Below are 23,320 nucleotides of genomic sequence, written 5' to 3' on the forward strand. Positions count from 1 at the left end.
TTACTTTTGTGAGAAATTGCCAAGTTGTTTTGCAGAGTGGCTGTCCCATTTTATATTCCCACCCACCACGTATGAGTGATTCATTTCTTCCACATCTTAACTGGCATTTAGTGTTATCATTGATTTTATTGTAGCCATTCTGGTAGGTGAGTTGTGGCTCTGATTTGCATTTTTCTTGTGGGTAGTAATGCTGAGATCTCCTAACAAGATTATTTGCCATTTTTGTAGCCTCTTCTGTGAAATACCTGTTCATGTCTTTCCCCCATTTTCTAATTTTTTTTTTCTTACTGTTGAGTTTAAAGAGCTCTTGATATACCTTGGATAAAAGTCTGTTATTAGATACCTGGTTTGCAGATAGATTCTCCCAGTGTGGAGCATGTTGTTTCCTCTTCTTCATGGAGACTTTTATAGAGCAAAAGGGTCCAGTCTGGGTAATGTCTAGTTTGTTGGTTTTCCTTCCATGATTGTGCTCTTAGTGTTGTAAGAACTTTTCTTGTAACCGTTGGTCTGAAGGAATTTTTTTCCTAACGGTTTTATATTTTTATAGTTGAGTTCGCAATCCATTTTGCGTTTTTTTTTTTTTTTTAAACATACATTTATTTTTGAGAGATGGAGCGTGAGCAGGGGAGGGCAGAGAGAGAGAGAGAGGGAGACATAAAATCCAAAGCAGACTCCAGGCTTCGAGCTGTCAGCCGAGAGCCTGACGCAGGGCTCGAACTCACGAACCGTGAGACCATGACCTGAGCTGAAGTCGGCCGCTTAACCGCTAAGCCACCCAGGCACCCCGATTTTGCGTTAAGTTTTGTACAAGGTATGAACTTTGGTTGAGGTTGTTTTTTTGGTCCATTTGTCCCCACACTTTGTGGAAGAGATGATCGGATCTTTCCTCTGTGGAACTGCTCTTGCAACTCTGCCAGCAGTCAGTTGGCATATTTGCCTGGTCTGTTCTGGCTTTTCTGCTCTGGCCCATCCATCGATCTGCTCTCCCACCAGAGCTCACGGTCTTGATTGCTGTGGCTACATAAGTGAGCCTCAACATTGGATGCAGTGGTTCTTCCCGTTGGGTTTTCCTTTTCCAAAATTGTCTAGATAGGTCCTGTACTGTTCCAAATACATTTTGTCATAAGATCATCTGTGTCTTTAAAAAGTTTTGCTGGGATTCAGATGAGAATTCTGTTATATCCCCCATAGATCAGCTTGGGGAGAGCTGTTCTCCATGTTGCATCTTTCAGTCTGTAAACAGAGCATGTCTTTCCGTTTATGTATGCTGTCTTTAATTTCTTCCATCAGCAGCTTGTAACTTTCAGCACACAGATCCTACATGTTTTGTTAGATTTTTATTTAAGCATTTCTTTTCTTTCTTGGTTCCAATGTTTTTATTTTTATCAAACTATAAGCAAATAGCTGAATTAATAGAACATTCTGAAACTCCAGATTGGCTTTTCTTACACCAGTAAAGCGTAATCAATTTACCAGGCACAGACGGGATTTCTGACAACCTCTCACCCAGCGCTGCAGCTCCTCTAGATGGCTGTGTCTTAATCGCAAAGTGACTCTCCCTCTTGCTTTTTGCAGTACTGTTTTGTTTTTTTTTAAATGTTTTATTTATTTCTAGGAGAGAGAGAGACAGCGTGAGGAGGGGAGGGTCAGAGAGAGAGGGAGTCACAGACTGAAACAGGCTCCAGGCTCCGAGCTGGCAGTCAGCACAGAGCCCGATGTGGGGCTCGAACCCACGAACCGCGAGATCATGACCTAAGCGAAAGTTGGACTCTTAACCGACTAAGCCACCCAGGCGCCCCTGCAGTACTGGTTTTTAAAGGAACCAGAGACACCCCTTATAACCAGTCTGAGATGTAACACACTGGGGGTTGATGGACACACCAGCCTATGGCTGTCTTGGTGAGAGACACCATCATGAAAATGCGACCCAGAAGATGCCATTATGCACAATTCCAGACTTGGGCTCACAGAGGTAGAGGCAGTGAATGTGTTTTTTTAAAACCTTCCTTAAAGATTCTTTGATGCTCTGCTCTATTACTGTTGACCTGGTCTTTTTACCTGAATTCTTCTTCTTTTTTTTTTTTTTTTTTTTTAAGTTCTGGGTTGCTATTATGTTAACAATTTGATGACCCCATCTGAGTACCAAAATGTCACCCAGAATGGTACTCAGATTTGATCAAAACATAAATCAGGCTGTGACACTGTAGAATTATAAAGGACAGGCAGAAGGAGAAGTCCTCTGAAACCAGTATGTGATGGCTCGAGTTCCAACTGTGAGAATGGGAATGGGGAAGTTCAGTACTCTCCCTGAACTTGGAGAGTACTGCTGGGGACCCCAGGATGCTTCTCTCTCCTGGCTTCCCTCTGCTTTCCAGATAGCTGCTCGTAGCGTTGGGCACATAGTCATCCCATTCAGCCTGGCAACACATGCTGGCTGTCAGGGACCTGAGGTGCTTTTGCAGGAAGATGCCACTTTGAATTTAGCACAGTGGCCTCCAGATTGGCTGCTGAGAATGGGCTCGTCATACTTCAGTGGCCCGTTCTGCTCGTAAACCAGCCAGATGTAAAGGTGAAGGAAGGCCTTGGAAGGCCCAGATCCCATGTAATCGGAGAGGACTGTGCCACTGCTGATGTCAGTCATTGCCCTTCATGTTGACTACCAGAAAACGGTGCTGTTCCCTGTACTTGGGGTCCTTCTTGCTGGGAGCATCTGGGTCTGTCATGACCAAGGGGCAGCACTGACCTGGATCGGGGCCATCCCATGTGATACTGGTAGGCCAGTTCCTCGCCTGCGTGGCGTCAGCTCTTTGTCCACCTTGTTGACTTCTGTCCTGGTGTATTTGACCTTCCACTGAAGATCAGCTGCTTGTCCACTTCCTGCAGGCTCAGAGTCCCAGACCTCTTGTGCAGGTCTCCCGGCATTGCAGGGCTGAGCTGGGCAGACAGCAGGGAGAGGCTCGGCAAGGCACAGGCCCGTAGCACTGGCTCAGAGCACTCTGCAGACTGGCCACGGGAGGCATGGGGCCGGTGGCCAGGGTGCATTTCCTTTTCTGTGGAACAGTCTGAAGTGACGTTGTTTTTTTAATTTATTTTTTAAATGTGTATTTTTGAGAGAGAGGGAGAGAAAGGGAAAAGGAGAGAACACACGGAGGAGGGGCAGAGAGAGGGGGAGACACGGTTTGAAGCACAGAGCCTGATGTGGGGCCTGAACTCCCAAACCGTTAGATTATGACCTAAGCTGAAGTCAGACGCTTAACTGACTGAGCCACCCAGGTATCCCAATGATGTTATGTTTTAGATTTTAGTTTTCATTTTGTTGTTGTTAACATACAGAAATGTCATGGCTTTGTGTGTGTTAATCTTGTAACTTGTGACCTGGCTGAAGTCACAGGAGGTCTAGGAGTTTTATTTACTTAAATTTTAATTTATTATTATTTTTTAAATTTTTTAAAATGTTTTATTTATTTCTGAGAGATAGAGAGAGAGGAGAGACAGCATGAACAGAGGAGGGTCAGAGAGAGAGGGAGACACAGAATCTGAAGCAGCTCCAGGCTCTGAGCTGTCAGCACAGAGCCCGACGTGGGGCTCGAACCCACGAACTGTGAGATCATGACCTGAGCCGAAGTTGGTCACTTAACCGACTGAGCCACCCAGGCGCCCCTATTATTATTATTATTTTTAATGTTAATTTTTGAGAGAGACTGTGAGTGGGGGAGGGTGGGGAGGAGGTGGACAGAGGATCTGAAGTGGGCTCTGCACTGACAGCAGCAAGCCCGATGCAGGACTCGAACTCACAAACCATGAGATCGTGACCTGAGCTGAAGTAAGATGCTCAACCAACTGAGCAACCCAGGTGCTCCTGTTTTTTAATTTCAAAATGTTTATTTATTTTGAGAGAGAGAGAATTCACACACAAGCGGAGGAGAGAGAGAATCCCCAGCAGTCTCTGCATTGTGAGTGCACGGGGCACAAACCCAGGAACTGTGAGACCATGACCTGAGCCGAAATCAAGAGTTGGATGCTTAACCAACTGAGCCACCCAGGTGCCCCATCTAGGAATTAAAAAAAAAAATCCCTGGAGTTTTTTTTTTTTTTTTTAATGTTTATTTATTTTTGAGAGAGAGAAAGAAAGAGAGCGTATGTGCAGGGGAGGGGATGGTGGGGGACAGAGGATCTGGAGTCGGCTCTGTGCTGATGACAGTGAGCCTGGTATGGGGCTTGAACTCATGAGCTGTGAGATCATGACCTGAGCTGAAGTTGGATGCTTAACCAGCTGAGCCCCCCAGGCGCCCCAAGTTTCTTTTTTTCTTTCTTTCTTTCTTTCTTTCTTTCTTTCTTTCTTTCTTTCTTTCTTTCTTTCTAAATATAGATAATCATGTCATTGCAAAACGGGAACAGTTCTGTTTCTTCTCTCTTCTCTGTGTACTTTCTGTTTCTTTTGTGTTATTACACTGTGGGGAACTTCTGGCACTATGTTGAGTAAGAGTGACAAGAGTGGACAATCTTGCCTTGTTCCTGATCTTGGGGGAAAAGCAGTCTTTCACCATTATGTATGATTAAAAAAAAAGAACTTTTTTTTTAAGTTTTTATTTCAATTGCAGTTAACATGCAGTGTAGTGTTAGTTTCAGGGGCACGATATAGTGACTCACCACTTCCACACACGCTGGGCGCTCATCACAGGCGGCCTCCTCCTCCTTAATCCCCATCACCTGTTTCCCCCGCCCCCTCCCTCATCTCCCCTCTGGTGACCATCAGTCAGTTCTCCGTAGCTAAGAGCCTGTTTCTTGTTTCGCCCCTCCCTTTTTCCTTCCCTTTGCTCGTTTGTTTCTTAAATTCCACATACGAGTGAGATCATATGGTATTTGTCTTTCTCTGACTTGCGTTGTATATGCTGTCTAGCTCTGTCCATGTGTGTCACTGCAAATGGCAAGATTTCATTCTTTTTTATAGTTAAGCAATGTTCCAGTGTTCACAGCAAAACTGGAAAATACGGAGACTTCCCATGTACTCTCTGCCCCCATTCGTTTGTAGCCTTCCCCATAATGAACATAAGTATGATTTGAGCTGTGGTGTTTTGTAGATACTTTTTTATCAAGTTGAAGTTCCCTTCAATTGCTAGTTTGCTGAGAATTTTTATCACATGTGAGTGCTGGATTTTGTCCAATTTTTAGAACATTTCCATCACGTATATGTTTATAGTTAGTCTTTGCTCTAGCTGTAGCAACCCCCAATCAACTTTCTGTCTCTATAGACATAGCTTTTATGGATATTTTATAAAAATGAAATAATCCAATATGTAGTCTTGTACGTCTGGTGTAATGCTTTGAAAGTTCATTTATGTTAACATGTGTCAAATTGCTCTTTTTATTGTACCACATTTTCTATATCTATTCACCAACTATGATAGGTATTTAGTTATTTCCAGTTTTTTGACTCTTTTGAGTACTACTGCTGTGAACATTCATGTACAAGTGTTCGTGTGGACATATATTTTAATCTTTTTTTGGGGAGATACGTAGGAGTGAAATTCCTGGGTCATATGGTAAATTTATGGTTAACTTTGTGAGAAACTGCCAAAATGTTTAACAAAATGAGTGTGCCATTCTACATTCTATCCAGCACTATGTGAAGGTGATACTTTTCCTGTATTCTTGCGAACACTTGGTATTGTTGCTCCTTTGAATTATAGCCATTTTAGTGGTATGTTGAAGTATCTCATTGTGGCTTTAATTTGCATTATCCTCATGTTGAGCATCTTTTCATGTGTTTATTATTCATTCATATATTTTCTTTGGTTAAATACCTATTCATGTCTTTTGCCTGTTTAAATCATTTTTTTGTCATTGAAACATATTTGACCCACAATGTTACGTGAGTTTCAGGTATATGATCTTTTGACTATTTTTAATTGGATGTTTATTTTTGTGTTGCAAGAGTTCTTTATATTTTCTACTCACAAGTCCTTTTTTCCTTGTACGATTTATAAATAATTTCTTTTAGTCTATGGCTTGCCTTTTTACTTTCCTAATGGTGTCTTTTGAAGAGTAAAAGTTTTAAGTTTTGATGAAGTTAAATTTACCATTTTTTAATGGGTTATGATTTTGTTATATCTAAAATATTTGCCTAACCCAAGGCCACAGAGGTTTTCTTCCAGAAATTTTACATTTAGGTCTGTGATTCATTTTGAGTTGTTATTATTTTCATTTCTTTGCATATGACTATCTAGTTGTTTTGTGATCATTTGTCAAAGAGACTGCTTTTTCCATTGAATTGCCTTGGCCCTTCAGTTAAAATCAGTTGCCATAAATGTTAATGTTTCATTGATCTGTATGTCTGTACTGATGCCAATACCACACTGGTTTGATTTCTGTAGCTTTCTAGTAAGTTTTTGTATTTTTTAATGCAATCAGGCAGTGTTAGTTCCCCTTTAACATTGTTTTTCTTTTTCAAAGGTTTTTTTTTTTTATTTCCATATGCGTTGTAGAATCAGATTATGATTTTGCCCAAAGAAGCTTGCTGAAATTTTGATAGGGATTGCATTGAATCTGTAGATCAGTTTGGGGTGATTACCATTTTACCAGTTTTGAGTTTTCCAGTTCATGAACATGGTATATCTTTCCATTGGTTTAGATCTTCTGTACTTTTTCTCAGTAATGCTTTGTAGTTTTTACTGTACAGGTCTTGAACTGCATTTCTTTTCTTTCTCCCCCCGCAATTCTTCTTATTTTCTTTTTTCAGTTTGTCATTTTGAAACTGGCCTTGAGGTGGGGTAGAGTAGTTTGAGCTGGCTGAATGTCTTTTTTTTTTAATTTTAATTTTTCATTTATTTATTTTTGAGAGAGAGAGCACACACGTGTGAGAGAGTGCACAAGTAGGGGAGGGGCACAGAGAGAAGGGAACAGAGGATCTGAAGCGAGCTCTGCACTGATAGCAGAGAGCCCGATATGGGGCTCAGACTCACGAAATGTGAGATCTGAGCTGAGCCGAAGGCAGATGTTTAACTGACAGAGCCATCCAGGCACCTCTTGAACTGCTTTTCTTAAGTGTATCCCTAAGTATTTTCTTACTTTTGATGTGACTGTGAATGGAACTACTTTCACTGAGTTTCTGTTTGATATTGTACTCTGTGTGCAGCCCTGTGTTGGGACATATCTGCCTGCAGCCACCAAATGTGACTGTAGTGAAGACTGTCCTGTCTGGTCATTCTCAGCAGTTACTGAGCAATCTTGTTAAAGAACCGTTATAACCAAACTAATTGGGATGCAGATTGCTTCAGCTAGAGAAGGGCTAGAGTCCCTAAAGCACATGCTTGATGTAGGTTTGCACACATCCCCATTACTTGAGTATGTTCAGCTGTAGACACTTGAAGAATGAATCTGTGAGTCCAGACTACTGTTAGAGTGCAGCTAGCGTTTGTCATCACCTAAGACACTGACATGCGTCATGGGTTCAGTGACCATCCTTCCCCTAGAGTGAGTGTGAATATATGTGCACATTTGTCTGAAACTCTGCATATGAAATACATCAGCCCCAGTAGATGTGAATGGCCACCCTACGCCAAATTATGATGTCAACAAAGTTTGATTTATGGCTCATTTCTCCCCCCCCCCCCCCCCCCCCCCGATTTGTCCTGCACTCACCTCTCCAAAAGAAAAACCTAAAACATCTAAAATACTTTAACTTGGAGAGTTGTTATTCTAATTATGCTTGGGTATAAATGTATTCAACTAGGTTTCTATACTTGTTAAGTTTATTCTTATTAAGTAGGGAAATGCTCTCACCTTTTGAGGGAACTTCAGGTAAAACAAATAGTGCAACCAGTGGTGGCGGTTGGGGAGGTCAGGAAGCCCTGTACTACCCAAGAGCTACCTGAAATGAACCTTCAGGACTGTTTGTGTGGTCAGAGGGAGTGTCAGGAGGAAGGTTCACTGTGAGGAGCCCCGGCTGAAACTTGCCAGCTCTGTTATTCAGAAGCTGCTGGTGGCCTCCATCTTGCTGTCCCACTGGTGCTTAGCTGGCTATGCACAGCGTGCCTGGAGGCCCTCTCTGCACTTCTCCCTGCTTCTGTCACATCTGTCCTAGCTGGGCTTGGCTGTGTCAGGCGGTGGTTTTCCAGTGGACTGAGCCCTCTGGAACCTTCCGGTCCACAGATACTGCTCTGTGGTGTCCCAGTCACCGTTGATTCTGGGTAGGGCCCCTTGAGCCCTGAGGCACCTTATGTTTCATTTTACTGGAAGATGAAGTCAAGTTTTGCGGTATTTATAAAGTCTAGCATAGCAGTATGTTCTTTTTTCAGAGTGTTGTCAATTTTTCCTCTCAAGTTTAAAAAGCTATAGATTGTAGCTGTTGAAGGACCAGTTTTCATTTGCCGACTGTTTCCTATAATTCTGTGTGCATTTTTTTCAGTCTTTGAGAAACACAATAGAGATATTTCAAGGTTGAATGCTAATCGTTTTATTGATTTTGCTTTGATTTTAGGAGAAGCTTGCTCTCCGACAGCAGCTGAACGAAGCAAAGCAGCAGCTCCTGCAGCAGGCCGAGTACTGCACGGCGATGGGGGCGGCGGCCTGCACGCTCCTGTGGGGCGTCTCCAGCAGTGAGGACGTCGTCAAGGCCATCCTGGGCGGAGTAAGTGTTGACCCGCGGCTCCCTGCACGTTGTCGATCTGTGTTTACGGAACATGGAGGGTACAGTGTGTCTGCTGAGGCACCTGTAGGTGAAATCCATGTCTTTTATTCACGCGTCAGGGGTTGGCACAGCCACTGTGCAGGGTCCAGGGTAAGCTGCTGCTCTAGGGCGTGTGCTGCTGCTCTAGGGCGTGTGCCAGGTCAGTGGAATAAGGTCCCTGGTCTCCCACAATCCCTGTAGTGTTTGTGCAGATAGGGCCACTTCAGGGTTGTTACTTGACATCTATACGCATTTAACAAAGTTTTTATTTAAAAAATTTTTTTCTTAATGTTGATTTTTGAGAGAGACAGAGTGAGCATGGAGGGGCAGAGAGAGAGGGGGAGACACAGAATCTAAAGCAGGCTCCAGGTTCTGAGCCATCAGCACAGAGCCTGACCTAAGGCTTGAACTCACAAATAAATTGTGAGATCATGACCTGAGTCGAAGTTGGACACTTAGATGACTGAGCCACCCAGGTGCCCTGCATTTAAAAAAGTTTAAAGTGCTTTTATATATGTTATTCCATGGATAACATAATAGTTAACTTGTTGAAAGTTATATGTTTAACATACCTATGTTAATAATACAAACGTGTGTATATACATTCACACACACACCCACCCACACACCCCAAGAGACTTCCCAGAGAAAAGAGATTTGAAATGGGCTTTGATTAACTTGAATAGGTGGCAGTGACAGAAAATGGCGAGCTCAGGAGAAGAGAGAAATAGCCTAATCAGAAGCGCGGGGTGAGCAGTCTGAGCTTGTTTTAGGGCCTGTGTGGGCCAGTTGACACAGAGTGGAGGAGTAGTGTGGTAGAGTCGTGGTGAGATGAGGCCCCGGAAGTAGCGTGGAATGTGATTTTGAAAGACCTCAAATGCCAGGTCACAGATTTTATCGGGTGGGTGGTAAGACTAGAGGTTTTGAGTAAAAGAGTGGTGGGGCAGGGGACCTTGGGAAGACTGTCCTGACTGTGAGTGAGGATAGATGGGAGGCGGGCTGTGGGCGTGGAGGTGGGGCAGGAAGGCCAGCGCCACGCTCCCTGTGGCGGCTCCGGCAGCGCCTGGCACGGGGCAGGGGCAAGGGGTGGGGGGACTCTGTGCCTGAGGCAGGCGTGGTGCCAGAGGACCAGACGGGCCAGGGAGGCCGTGGCTGCCCTTGAGGAGAGTGGGGTGGCCCTGAACAGAAGTACAAGTCAGGGATGTCTGGCGGGGGCCCAGCCATAAATTACTTATGACTTAGAGAATACACATCCCGTGTGACTTTAGGTGGAGAGATGGTTGTATTTTCACCTTTATTGTTGTGTAACTTACGTACCGTATAATTCACCCATTTGTGAGCATACAGTTCGGTGGTTTTAGCTCATTTCCAGAGTTGTGTGATCATCACCACAACCCAGTCTGAGAACACTTGTATCAGCCCATGAAGCTGCCTCGTGCCGTCCGTGAGCGCGTTGGCTTTTCAGCTGCTGCCTAGCGCCCAGCACCCCCAGGAAGCCCTTCCAAACGTTCTGCAAACTGGGAGATACTGTTGGCCACGTCCTGAAGATTTATTAGACTGCCAGACAGGCCTGCTCACTGCCTTCATCTCTGGACAAGTTGAAGTTTCTGTTAGGACTGTATTTGAAAATCGGTTCTCCAAAGGTTGAAACCTGTGGTTTCGTGCCTAGAAGCAACAGAACACACTTCTCTAGCCGTCCCTGGTGTGTGCTGGTGAGCCCGCCCCGAAGCTTCCACCACTGTGTAAATTTGAACTGTTCCCTCACATGTATTTTATTTTACTCTTTCTGTCAGTCTGCAGGGTAAGTTTCCTGCAGTTTCCAAACTTCCTTTTCCTGGTCATTTCAATGGGAGCTTGGAATGAAGGAGCAGACTTCTAAATACTGTGTCTGTGATTAGAACGAGTGTGTCTTCTGCGCCCTCACACGCTTAGACTATTTTGTACTGGTATCGGTGCAAAGGCGTGATGCTTTCATTTCCAAACTTTCAGGATAAAGCTTTGAAGTTTTTCAACATCACTGGTCAAACAATGGAGAGTTTTGTGAAGTCACTGGATGGGGATGTCAAGGAGCTCGATTCTGATGAAAATCAGTTTGTGTTTGCTTTGGCGGGGATCGTAACAAGTAAGTACTTCTTAGATGCACTGAGCTGATAGCGGTGTGCCTGGAGTGGTGATGACAGCCAGGGTGGAGGCATGTGCAGGAACGTCTCCCAGGAACTTTCTAGATGCCCTGTGGTTCTTACCCTGGAGAGTCTGGTTCAGTGGGTCTGGGATGGGCACCAGGTGCGGGTATTGTGGAGCCTCCCCCAGGGGATGGTGGTAAGAGTCGGTGAGGAAGGTGACCGATCTCAGCAACAGGATGAGTCTGCATGTTCCGTTCAGCTCAGCACACGGAAAGAAGTCAAAATAAAACTTTTAAGTTTAGCTGCTTGTTGTTTGGAGATACCTTTGTTTTGCTGATGTCTAGCTGAAGTAGAACCTTCAGTTAAGTGTAAGTGACAGCTCTTGCTGTTGTTTGGGTACGAAACCTAAATTGTTTCCCAAAGATTGTAGTTATTCTTATGATGCAAATATACGACCCAATGACTGTAAGGGATAAAGCCGAAGGACTACATAACTGATACGTCATATCTGAGTACAGTGGGAAGTGATATATACCGGTGAGTCTGAAGTCAGTAAACTAGTTAGACGTGTTGCCGTGACCATTAGTTTTGTTCTTTACAATTTTACTCTGTTACATTGCTCTGTCCTCCTTGCTCTATCGTGTGCTACTCTGAGGGTAATTCTCTGCTGTTAAAGAGAGAGGAAATCTTCTTTTCCTCATGGTGTCATCCTTCATCTACTGAAATCCTAGTGACTTAGATCCTGTTTAGACATTTTCTTCATAATTCCTCAAAAATTGGTGATACTTTTTTGAGGTGGATTTTGAGGCTCAGATGGTGTCTGGGCCAGTCCTGACTTAGCCCAGTCCTTTTCCAGGACAGCACTGCACGCTTCCAACATCGCACCTTTGGGTGGAGGGGGCTTGCGTTGCTCTAACTTTTAATGTTTCAAGATTTCTTTTTAAACCAACCGAAGGCATTTGCAGACTTGGTGACTGGACTCTCTGCTATTTTCAGGGGACCATAAAGGTCTGTGATGGATATGGTTTGTCATTCTGCTATGTTGTGAATCTGAGTTGCTCGAATTACTGGCTAGTGTGTGGGGGTGAGGCAGTTGGCCAACAGGTAAACCAGCCTGTTGTCCGACATACAAACTCAACTTGGCTTTGTTTTTTCCTGCTTGGAGTGGCTCACATGGGAACTCACAAAGAGAAAGCATGCACTTATATTTTCACTTACATGCTGGTGAATTTTACTGGGAAGATTACTTTCTACAGTGGTGCTTTATTAAAATGCTGCTTTGCAGAGGCCGTGGGGGCTTAGGAATCTACCTCCCTCTGTTCCATGGGGAGTAGGCAGTATAGTAGAGACCTTGACCTAGCTATCAGGTAGATCTTTTGCCTTCTAAAACAAGGATTTTTTTCAAAAAATTTACACACAGTTGGTATTTTGATAGGGATTCATTAATTGTGTATATTGCTTTGGGTGGCACGCACATAGTAACAATACTTGTCCTTCCAGTCCATGCGTGTGGAATGTCTTTCTATTTCTTTGTTATTTTCAGTTTCTTTCGTTAGTGTTTTTATAGTTTTCAGAGTACAGGTCTTTCATCACTTTGGTTAAGCTTATATTTCTGTTTTTGGTGCAGTTGTAAATGGGATGGATTCCTTAATTTCTCTTTCTGCTACTTCATTATTGGTGTATAGAAATGCAACAGATTTCTATACATTAATTTTGTATTCTGTGACTTGACTGAATTCATTTTTTAGTTCTAGCAGTATTTTGGTGGAGTCTTTCAGGTTTTCTGTATAGAACATCATGACATTTTTCACAGAGCTAGAACAAACAATCCTAAAATTTGTATGGAACCACAAAAGACCCCAAATAGCCAAAGCAGTTTTGAAAGAGCAAAGCAAAGTGGGAGGCATCACAATTCCAGATGTCAGATTATATTACAAAGCTGTAGTCATCCAAACAGTATGGTATTGGCACAGAAACAGACACATTGATCAGTAGAACAGAACAGAAAACCCAGAAATGGACCCACAACTATATGGTCAACTCATCTTTGACAGAGCAGGAAAGAATATCCAATGGGAAAAAACCATTCTCTTCAACAAATGGTGCTGGGAAATCTGGATGGTGACATGCAGATGAATGAAATGGACCACTTTCTTACATCATAAACAAAAATAAGTTCAAAACGGATGAAAGACCCAAGTGTGAGATGGGAAATCATCAGAATCCTGATGGAGAGGTGAACACAGGCGATAACCTCTTTGACCTCGGCCATAGGAACTTCTTTCTAGACATGTCTCCAGAGGCAAGGGAAACAAAAGTAGAAATAAACTATTGGGATTTCATCAAGATAAAAAGCTTCTGCACAGTGAAGGAAACAATCAACAGAACTAAAAGGCAATTTGCTGAATAGGGGAAGATATTTTCAAATGACATTTCTGATAAAGGGCTAGAATCCAAAATCTATAAAGAACTTATCAACACCCAAAACATGAATAATTCAATTTAAAAAATGGGCAGAAGACATAAACAGATATTTTTCCAAAGAAGACACCCAGATGACTAACAGACACATGAAAAGATGCTCAACATCATTCATCATCAGGGAAATACAAATCAAACCCACAGTGAGATAACACCTCACACCTGTCAGAATGACTAAAATCAACAACAGGAGAAACAGCAGGTGTTGGTGAGGCTGTGGAGAAAGGGAAGCCCTCTTGCACTGCTGACGGGAATGCAAACTGGTGCAGGCACCAGGCACTCTGGAGAACAGTATGGAGGTCCCTCAAGAAGTAAAAAATAGAACTACCCTACGACCCAGTAATCACAGTACTAAGTATTTACCCAAAGAATACAAAAATAGTAACTCAAAGGGATATGTATACCCCCATGTTTATAGCAGCATTATTTATAATAGCCAAACTATGGAAATAGCCCAAGTGTCCATCGAATGATGAATGGATAAATAAGACGGGATATTACTCAGCCATAAAAAAGAATAAAATCTTGCCATTTGCAATGACATGGATGTAGCTAGACCATATAACACTAAGGGAAAGATACCATATGATTTCACTCACATGTAGAATTTGAGAAACAGCAAATGAGCAAAAGCAAAAGAGAGTGGCAGAGAAACACTCTTAACTATAGAGAACAAATTGATGGTCGCCAGAGGGGAGGTGGGGGGATGGGGGAAATAGGTGATGGGGATTAAGGAGAGCAGGGCACTTGAGATGAGCACCAGGTAACGTATGGAAGTCTTGAATCACTGTATTGTATGCCAAAACTGGTATTACACTGCATGTTAACTGGAATTTGAATAGCAACTTGAAATTTAAAATTTACATACCATAAACTCTCCCCTTACAGATTGCTTTTCTACTTGCTGTTTTGTGACTTTCCATTAACTCTGGCAAACCTCTGCCACCTTCCTTTCGTAGTCAGGGTCCCCTCTGCTCACTGTCAGCCCCAGGTGGCCGCTGACCCAGCAGTCTGTTGAAAGTTTTGGCTGAGTTTTTCTTGCTGGCCCTTATGGCATCCAGTGTTTGCTCCAGGTGAGAAGTGCTTGCCTTGCACCTCTGCTGGGAGTCCCTGCCTTTTCCGGTTTTTCGTTAGTTGGTTGATCTCTGGCATCAGCTCTCTAATCACCTCACTTGAGGTCCTCAAACAAGGACAGTCGCTGACTTTGCTCAGGGCTTGGCAGGGTGACGTCTGCTCTGTGCTGCTCGGGGCCTCGGCTGCGGCGGCCTGACTTGCAGAGGCTCGAACAGCTGGGGGCTCACCCAGTGTCATTCTCTTCTCTCCCTCCGCATGTGGTCCCAGGGCATCTCTGTGTACTCTCTGGTCTCCGCATTGTGGCAGCCTCAGGACAGTTAGATTTCATTCTTAGCGACTCTGGGCTTCTAGAGGAAGTGGCACGAGACTGAGGTGCAAGGCGTCAGGCTCCTTCCTGCCTTGCCTTGACAGGCACAGTGTCAGTTCCGCCACATGCTGCTGGTTACACGTGAGCCACAGGGCGGGGACGACTCCAGGGTGTGCACGCTGGAGGCGTGGTTTGCTGGGGGGTCGTCTCTGGGAACTGGCCTCTGAAGTACGCAGCGAGAATAGATGTCTTCCTGTGGGGTTTCCAGGAGGGGGTTTCCTGTAGTTACGTGAAGAAGGTTTTCCTCTGAAAAAAACTACCTTAAAATGACTTTCTAGGAGTTTATGATGCCAAATGCTTAAAGCTTCAGTTTCTCGGGGCGCCTGGGTGGCTTAGTCGGTTAAGTGTCCGACTTTCGCTTAGGTCATGATCTCGCGGTTCGTGGGTTCGAGCCCCGCGTCAGGCTCTGTGCTGACTGCCAGCTCAGAGCCTGGAGCCTGTTTCAGTCTGTGACTCCCTCTCTCTCTGACCCTCCCCTGCTCACGCTGTCTCTCTCTCTCCTAGAAATAAATAAAACATTAAAAAAAATTAAAAAAAAAAATAAAGCTTCAGTTTCTCCCTAAATCTCTCTTTATTAAAATTAGAGTGTGTCATACACTAGAAAATATAGTTGTCACGTTCAAATTCATTGAACACAGAAGGTAAGTTTGTGTCGGTGAAGGGTCTCATCTTCAGTAAAGTTATAGCTGTCGTGAGATGATATACCAAATAACATAGCATCGATTTATGAGGCAAATTTTGATGGAAAGGCAAGCAGAAGTGGGGGAAAAGTCTGTTAGGTCCAGTAGACTTTAATATGCCTCTCTTGATTCTTCTTTTTATTTTATTTTTTATTTTTTAATGTTTATTTCTGAGAGAGAGAGAGAGTGTGAGCAGGGGAGGGTCAGAGAGAGAGGAAGACACAGAATCTGAAGCAGGCTCCAGGCTGTGAGCTAGCTGTCAGCACAGATCCCGACGCGGGGCTCAAACCCACGAACCATGAGATCATGACCTGAGCCGAAGTCAGACGCTTAACTGAATGTCCAGGATCTGATTCCACAAATTTGATCTGGTAACACAGATAAAATGTCATATCCTGAAATTTTATATTCCACCATCAGCTTATAGTTAATCATAGGCAGAACAAGTAAGTGGTAAAATTCATCCTCCATTCTTGCTAATTATCAGCCAACTAAATATAGAAGAAAACTTCTTAAACTAGTAAGGAAGTGATCACAGGATCACATAGCAGACGCCGTGTTTAGGAAGCATTCCCGTTAAAGCCGGGGAGGACTGGGCTCCCGCCCTGCTTCTGCTCCGGTTTGGCCTGCTTCTTTGAGTTAGGAATTTAGTTACTGTGAATTGTGCTTTATCGTTAGCCCTACCTAAAGAAAAATCTTACCAACACGCACGACATACACTTGGAGCATCGACGTATCCTTGTGGGTATTTGCCAGTGTGGATAGAGCCTGGAGGAGCTGTGGCAGTGTCCTGTAGGAGCCGGGGCAGTCACCGGCTCTGATCTCCATGCTGGATTTGCAACGCCTCAGGCATGAAGAAACATCCTTGCTGACCCACAATAGGGTGCAAAATTGAGAAAAAGAGGTTTTTCAGGGCCAGTGTTCATGCTGTTTTTTGATCTCATGATTTCAGTTTGGTATCGTGCTTCAAAGTCCTTAGGATTTCGCTCCCATTGAAGGTGGATTTTAGCATCTTTCTTTGGTCCCAGACAAAGCAAGGCCCATCCACTTTCTGTTTGGACCCTGACTGCTCACTGTTGAGTCCGGGACTCTGGAGCAGGTGTCCACCTGCCGTGCTGTGGCCAGGCAGCAGACGTGCTTAGGTTCCAGTGCTTGGTGCCACTGCAGAGGCATCTGCTAATCACCGGGGACATGGCTAAGCATCTTAGTAACTGTCGTGCTCGTTACTTACAGTTTCTGGGCTGTCAGCTCTGTGGACGACACTGTTTGGTAATACCTCATGGGCTGCTCTATGTTTTTGTTAGGTCTCTCAGGGGAAAAACAGCAAAAAATACAGTCTTGACCAGACCCTTCCAGACTCTGAAGTAACAGTAATTTTGATGCTTCGTTTTATCTTTCTGTTGCAGATGTTGCTGCCATAGCATGTGGTCGAGAATTCTTGGTTAATTCAAGCCGGGTGCTGTTGGACACCATTCTGCAGCTTCTGGGAGACTTGAAGCCAGGACAGTGCACCAAACTCAAAGTGTAGGGTAGACGATATTAAAAAGCTCATATTTATTTGCCTATTCGTTAGAATTTGATGATCGGGCTTCTTTTTCAAGTACAGTTACTTTGGCAATAATCTAAACAAAATAGAAGAAACATGTTGTTTGGAGAATTAAGGGATGCACTCTTTGTGTAGTACTATTTTAGAAAAATAATAAAAAGAGTATTCTCACCTTAGAGCAATCAGTGAGTCCCAAATGCTGTCATGTGACACTTTAGGGTTCTCTTAATTACCTCAAAATGAACTTAAATAGGTGATGGTTATCGCAGTGTCCTACCTCCCGGTAGCAAAATCTGCCTTTGTTTTCTCCTGGGTAACACATTTAATGGCTCAAACAGCACCTGCTTCACAGTCCTATGGGTCAGGAGTCCGAGAGAGCTCACCTGGGCTCCTGACCTGGGCCTCGCATGGCCAGAACGAAGGTGCACGCAGGCTGGGCTCTCTTCCGGAGGGTCTGGAGGACCCACTCGGGGCACATTCAGGTTGCTGGTGAATCCAGCTCCCTGCACGGAGGACTCAGGTCCTCGTTTCCTCGCTGGCTGGCCTGTGCAGTCTTCTCAGCTTCCCGGGCTGACGGAGTTTCTGATCCCGTGAGCCTCCTGTCTTCCAGCTCCAGCAGCGCACTGAGTCCTTACACTTGGACGCTCTCAGGCTTCCTCTTCTCCTAGTGGCTGGAGAAAATGCTCTGCTGTGGATGGGCTCGGAGGTGTAGCTTAGGCATGACTGGATAGACTCCCTTTTGATTAACCGAAAGTCACTCTGTTAGGAACCTCAGGTCTGCTGAGACCCTCTGCCGTGTAACTTAACACGACCAGGGTGTTCTGTGTTCAGCCTGGGTTTTAGGGCAGGAGATCTCGGGCCATTTTAGGAGTCTGCCTACTACACTGTGCATTCTGAGCAGTTGCTTTTCCTCCGTGGAACATTGAAGTCTTTGTCAGATACTTTCATCGTCTCTGTCATGTTGGCCTGGTGTCTTGGTTATCTTTTCCCACGTGAGGTGGGATTTTTCCTGTTTCTTTGTGTGCTAATTTTGGGTTGTACTGTGGATATTTGAATATTATGTTTTGAAACCCCGGTTCTTGTTTAAACTGTGGAAAATGTTGATGTTTCTGTTTGAGCAATCAGCCTGGTTGGGTCCAAGTGATGGGTTGTCACTGGCCTCCTCTATATTGTGTGTTCAGTGTCATTCCCAGTTTCAGAAAGCCTTCGCAGGACGGTTAGGTCTGCCCCTCCCGTGTACCACCCGCGCCAGCCTGGGACCTGGGTGATCACTGGCAGTTCAGTTCTCAGGCTGGGATATGCTCCTTCTGATTAGATTCATATGTGCCTTGTTTGGCGTGAAGCCGGGGGCCACCTTGTGGGGCCACTTGCCTGAGCTCTTTAACTCCCATAGTGTGCTTGGTGCTTGTTAGGTACCCAGGGCTCCCCTTCCAGTCCTTTGCCTGAGTGCTGGGGCCCCGTGTGCCCCGCCGTGTCCTGGGCTTCTGCAGCTGTGCCCACAGCAGGGCTTCAGAGGGTCACAGTTCCTTCTGGTGGTGAGGACGAGTTCCTTCCCACATAGTTGGAGTTATTTGGAGGCCGCGCTGCCAGCAGAGCCCCTTTCTACTGCTCGAGCCCGCGCATGAGGCCTTCCGGTGTGGAGCGCCTTCCTGTGCGAGTCAGGGCCACGCCTGCGCTTCGGGGCTGAGTGGTAAACTCTCTGCTTGTTTGGAGGTTCTCGTAATTCTGGACTTTTCCCATTCTGTCTGCTGCTGTTGTCTTTTCAGGCCTTCACATAGCTGCTTCGTGTGTTCTTTTTGGAATCCATAGCTGCGCTCCGTGGGACCGAGAGGGTGGGGTGTGTTCACTCCCATCTTATCTGGAACCAGGTTCTTGAGTCTATTCTAGTATTTGACACTAACAAGTATATGACCATGAGCAATACATATAAGACAACATCACATATAACTTACATAGTTTTGTATATATTTTTACAAGTTGTCTGTGTATGTAGTTAATTCCTTTTAAATATACCAAGAAGATGTAACATTTGGATTGTCTTATCCCAGATTGATGGACGTTAGGTTATTTTCAGGTTTTACTCTGCAGATGTAATAAGTGTAGTGAACATCTTTGGCAAATATCTGCTTGCTAACCTATGTGAAGGCTTCTCTAGGAGTTTTCCCAGAAGTGCCATATTTGAGAGATAAGGCATGCATGCTTCCAGTTTGATAAGATGCGCCCAAATGAGTCACCAAAGTATAGACTTCCACCAACAACGGCACCAGTGGTCCATGCCTCCCACACCCTCCTCGGCACTTCAGTTTATTCTTTTCTTACAAAGATATTTGTATTATCTACATCCATCTGTCTGCCTGTCTTTAGATGTATATTACTGGTAAGGTTGAAACTCTTTTCACTGTTTCATTACATTGTTTTTCCTGTGAATTACCTGTTCATGTCTGTTACCTGTTTCCTTTTGGGTTGTTTTTTTTGTAACAACTTACTGTCTTTTATGTGTTCTGGATACGACACCATTGTCTCTCTTGCCTCTGTGGTCTGTATAGGTCAGTGTTTGGGGGGCCAGTTAGCCCCCTGCCCCACTTCCGAGGCAAAGCTTTACATGGGGGTTTGTGTCTTCTAGTCTCTCTGCTTCCAGTGTGTGAAGCTCTGGGCCTTTGCATGTTAGGCAGCCCCTGTCCTGCACGGAGAGACGGGCAGACTTGTGTTCAGACATGTTCGCTTGCTCTCTTGGCAGTTTTCCACCTGACAGGGAGCAAAGCCCGCGGATAGACTGTTCACCTCAGAGCCGCTTGGGATCGCAGCCTGCACTGGCCTTAAGCAGGTCTCCTCACGTTACCATCTCTGGCTGCCTTCTGATTGCATGCCGTTTGTTCATGCTTTTCCTCACTGCTGACTCATGACCTTGAGTCCTCTGGAACCAGGACCTTTTTTTGGACTGTAAGTAAACTTTCCTTTTTGGCCCCTCTCTGTCTTGACTGTAACTTGCCTCTTTCCTGGAAAGTTTGCTTTCCTTTCCACTTCTGTGATTAATGGCTACTCATTTTCAGCAGCTTGGGTGCCTTAGACCCAGAGATGGGGATTTTTTTTTTAAAGACGTAAATCTTTTAGAGCAGTTTTAGTTTCACAACGAAATTTACTGGAAAACACAGAGATTTTCCATCTACTCTGTGTCGCCACACGTACATAGCTTTTTCCACTATTAACATCACTCACTGGAATGTTACTTTTTTTTTTCTTTTGCCACCAGTGAACCTTCACTGACACACCATAGTCACCCAAAGAACGTAGTTTACCTAAGTTTACTCTCGGTGTTGCACATTCTGTGGATTGGGGCTGGTGTGTTAGAGCATATATTCATGAATAGTATACAGAGTTACTTCTGCCGCCCTAGAAATCTTCTGTGTTCTACCTGCTCCCCTCTCCTGCCCCGGCCCCTGGCAACGAGTGATCTTTTTATTGTCTCCACGGTTTTGCCTTTTCCACAGTGTCATACAGTTGGAAGGCTTCTCAGACTGGTTGCTTTTACTTAGTAATATCCTTTTAAAGTTCTTCCATATCTTTTCATGGCTTTGAGTTTTTTAAGAGTTCTTTGTATATTTTGGATAATACTCTTTTATCAGATGTGTGATTTGCAGATATTTTCTGTCAGTCTGTGTCTTCTTAGTCTCTTGGCATGGTCTTTCACAGAGTAAAAGTTCTTAATTTTAATGCAGTCTGGCTTATCAATTTTTTTTTTAAGGGACTTTGGTGGTTTGTCTACAAAAGGCAGTCCCGTGGTGTGGGTCATAGATGTTCTCCTGTGTCACACCCCGGGAGCCGTAGGGTATTTCATTTTACAGTTAGGTCTGTGATTCACTTGCAGGTAATTTTTGTGAAGGGTGTAATGTCTGCGTCTAAGTTTTTTTTTGTTTTTTTTTCGTGTGGATATCCAGTGTTCCAGTACCACTTGTTGAAGAGAGTGGCTTTGCTCCCTTGTATTGCCTTTGCTCCTTTGTTGAAGATCATTTAACTGTATTTATGTGGATCTATTAATGAGCTCTTTATTCTGGTCCATTGATGTATTTCTTTTCTTTCTCCAGTACCAAATTGTCTTGATCACTGTGGTCAGGTGATGTCAGTCCTACAGCTTTGTTCTTCAGTATTAAGTAGGCTGTTTCCTGGGTCTTTTGCCTTTCCATATACACTTAGAGTCAGTTTAGTAATAGCCACAAAATATCTCACTGGGATTTTTCTTTTTTTTGCCTTGAGTTTTGACTTTATTTTATTTTATTCTGAAATAGTTTATTGTCTAGTTGATTTCCACATAACACCCAGTGCTCATCCCCACAAGTGCCCTCCTCCATGCCCATCTCCCCCCTTCCACCCCCATCAGTCCTCAGTTTGTTCTCAGCATTCAGGAGTCTCTCATGGTTTGCCTCCCCCTCCTCCCCAACTGTTTCCCACCTTCTTCTCCCCCATGGTCCTCTGTTAAGTTCCTCCTAATCCTCCTATACGTGCAAATATATGGTATCTGTCCTTCTCTGTCTGACTTATTTCGCTCAGCATAACACCCTCAAGGTCCATCCATGTTGCTACACAGGCCAGATGTCATTCTTTCTCATTGCCATGTAGTATTCCATCGTATAGATAAACCACATCTTCTGGATCCGTTCGTCTGTTGATGGACGCTTAGGCTCTTTCCATGTTTTGGCTATTGTTGAGAGTGCTGCTGTGAACATTGGGGTCCATGTGCCCCTGTGCATCAGCACTCCTGTGTCCCTTGGGTAAATTCCTAGCAGTGCTATTGCTGGGTCCTAGGGGAGTTCTATTGTTAATTTTTTGAGGAATCTCCACACTGTTTTCCAGAGGGGCTGCAGCAGTTTTAAATATTTCTCTGTCCTCTCTCCGTGCTCACATGGCTTCTGTAGAGAAGCTGCCGTCATCTCGTCTCTGGTCCTATGTAGGTGAGGTATTCTTTTCTCTGGCTCCTTTCAGGACTTGCTCTTTCTCCCTGATTCTCTGCAGTCTGGCAGGGCTGCGTTCAGGGGCACATGAGTTTCGCACTTACTGTGCTTGGTGTTCTCGGAGCCTCCCAGGCCTGGGGTTTGGGGTCTGACGTCTGTTCAGGGAATTCTCAGCTGTCGTTGCTTCAAGCCTGTTTCTGCCGCTGTCTCTCTCTCTCCTCCGGCATTCCCACCGCATGGAGGTGACACCTTCCTGATTGTCCCCCAGTCCTTGCGTGTTCTCCTCTGGGTTTTGTCTTTGTTCGCGTTGCCTTTCAGTTCCACAGGTTTCTGTGGCTACGGCCTCCAGCTCAGAGGTGCTTTTCTCAGCCGTGTCCAGTCCACTAGGAGGCCCAAAAGAGGCAGCCTTCATTTCTGCCACAGTGCGTTTTGTCTCTGGCATTTCTTTCTGGTTCTTCCTGAGGATTTCCATCTCTCTGTTTACGTTTGCCTGTCTGCTCTTGCGTGCGGTCTACTTTATCCATCAGAGCCCTTAGCATATTCGTCACAGTTGTTCTGAATTCCTGGCCTGATAATTCCACGTCTTGGCTGTGTCTGGCTGTTCGCTTGCTCTGTCTGCAAATGGGTTTCTTTTGCCTTCTGCCGTGTGTGTGTGTGTGTGTGTGTGTGTGTGTGTGTGTTTTCCTCGATAACCAGACCGATGACCTGGGTGGAAGGAACTGCTGTAAACAGCCTTTAGTAACGTGGTGATGAGGTGTTGGGGGGAGGACACATTCTGTAGTCCTGTGACCCGGGCTCGGTTTTCCAGTGAGCCTGTGCCTCTGGACTATGAACTTCATGAGTGTTTCTCAGTTCTTTCCTCCCTTACCCACCCCAAGCCCTTAGGTGGAAGGGGATGGCTGGAGTGGACCGCTCTTGGGTTATGTCCTTTCTCTAGGTCAGTTAGGGTCTGGTTACCTAGGTTCCCCTGATGGCAGGGCTCGTTGGGAAGAACAGGGTGCCTGGTGTGTTTCACAGTGGGTCCTTTGTCCTCATCCAGCTCTGGACTCCTGGTCAGACTCCTGCAGGTGCGTGTCGCAGTGTCGTGGAGGGCACCCAGGCCAGGCGCCCCACACTGTGTAACGCTCACACTTGTCTACTCCGAGCCTCTGGTGGTTCACCAGTTACCGTTCAGGATTTCTTGCTCCTGCAGTGGTTTCTGCTTATGACTCTCTGTGCCCCAGTGAGCTGTGACCCCTGTATTCACCTGTCTGTCTCTCCAGTCTTGGGGACAGCAGTTTTCCTGGTGCCCCCCCCCTTGGGATCCAAGAGGAGGAGGAGTTGACTTTTCAGTCTGTTGAGCTTTTTATCTATTCTTAGGAGGTCGTGATGGCCCCCAGCACCTGACATGCAGAACTGAAAACTGCAAGTCCTAGCTTTGATTTTTAAAGTCCAT

General features: G+C 44.9%; 1 protein-coding gene and 1 pseudogene across 2 annotated transcripts in view; one reads left to right on the forward strand and one right to left on the reverse strand.

The window, feature by feature from the left end:
* Positions 1-23,320, forward strand: part of LOC120240693 (heat shock transcription factor 2 binding protein) — a 94,193-nt gene that overhangs the window by 19,049 nt on the left and 51,824 nt on the right. For both annotated transcript variants that reach the window (XM_039245513.1, XM_039245514.1), the window contains exons 5-7: positions 8,480-8,629; positions 10,658-10,790; positions 16,800-16,917. In XM_039245513.1, coding sequence (XP_039101444.1) covers positions 8,480-8,629; positions 10,658-10,790; positions 16,800-16,917 — 401 coding nt within the window. The remainder of the gene's footprint in view (positions 1-8,479; positions 8,630-10,657; positions 10,791-16,799; positions 16,918-23,320) is intronic.
* LOC120240666 lies at positions 2,296-2,922 on the reverse strand (annotated as a pseudogene).

Source organism: Hyaena hyaena, unplaced genomic scaffold (assembly GCF_003009895.1).
Source record: "Hyaena hyaena isolate Hyena2069 unplaced genomic scaffold, ASM300989v1 scaffold_254, whole genome shotgun sequence".
NCBI classification, from domain to species: domain Eukaryota; kingdom Metazoa; phylum Chordata; class Mammalia; order Carnivora; family Hyaenidae; genus Hyaena; species Hyaena hyaena.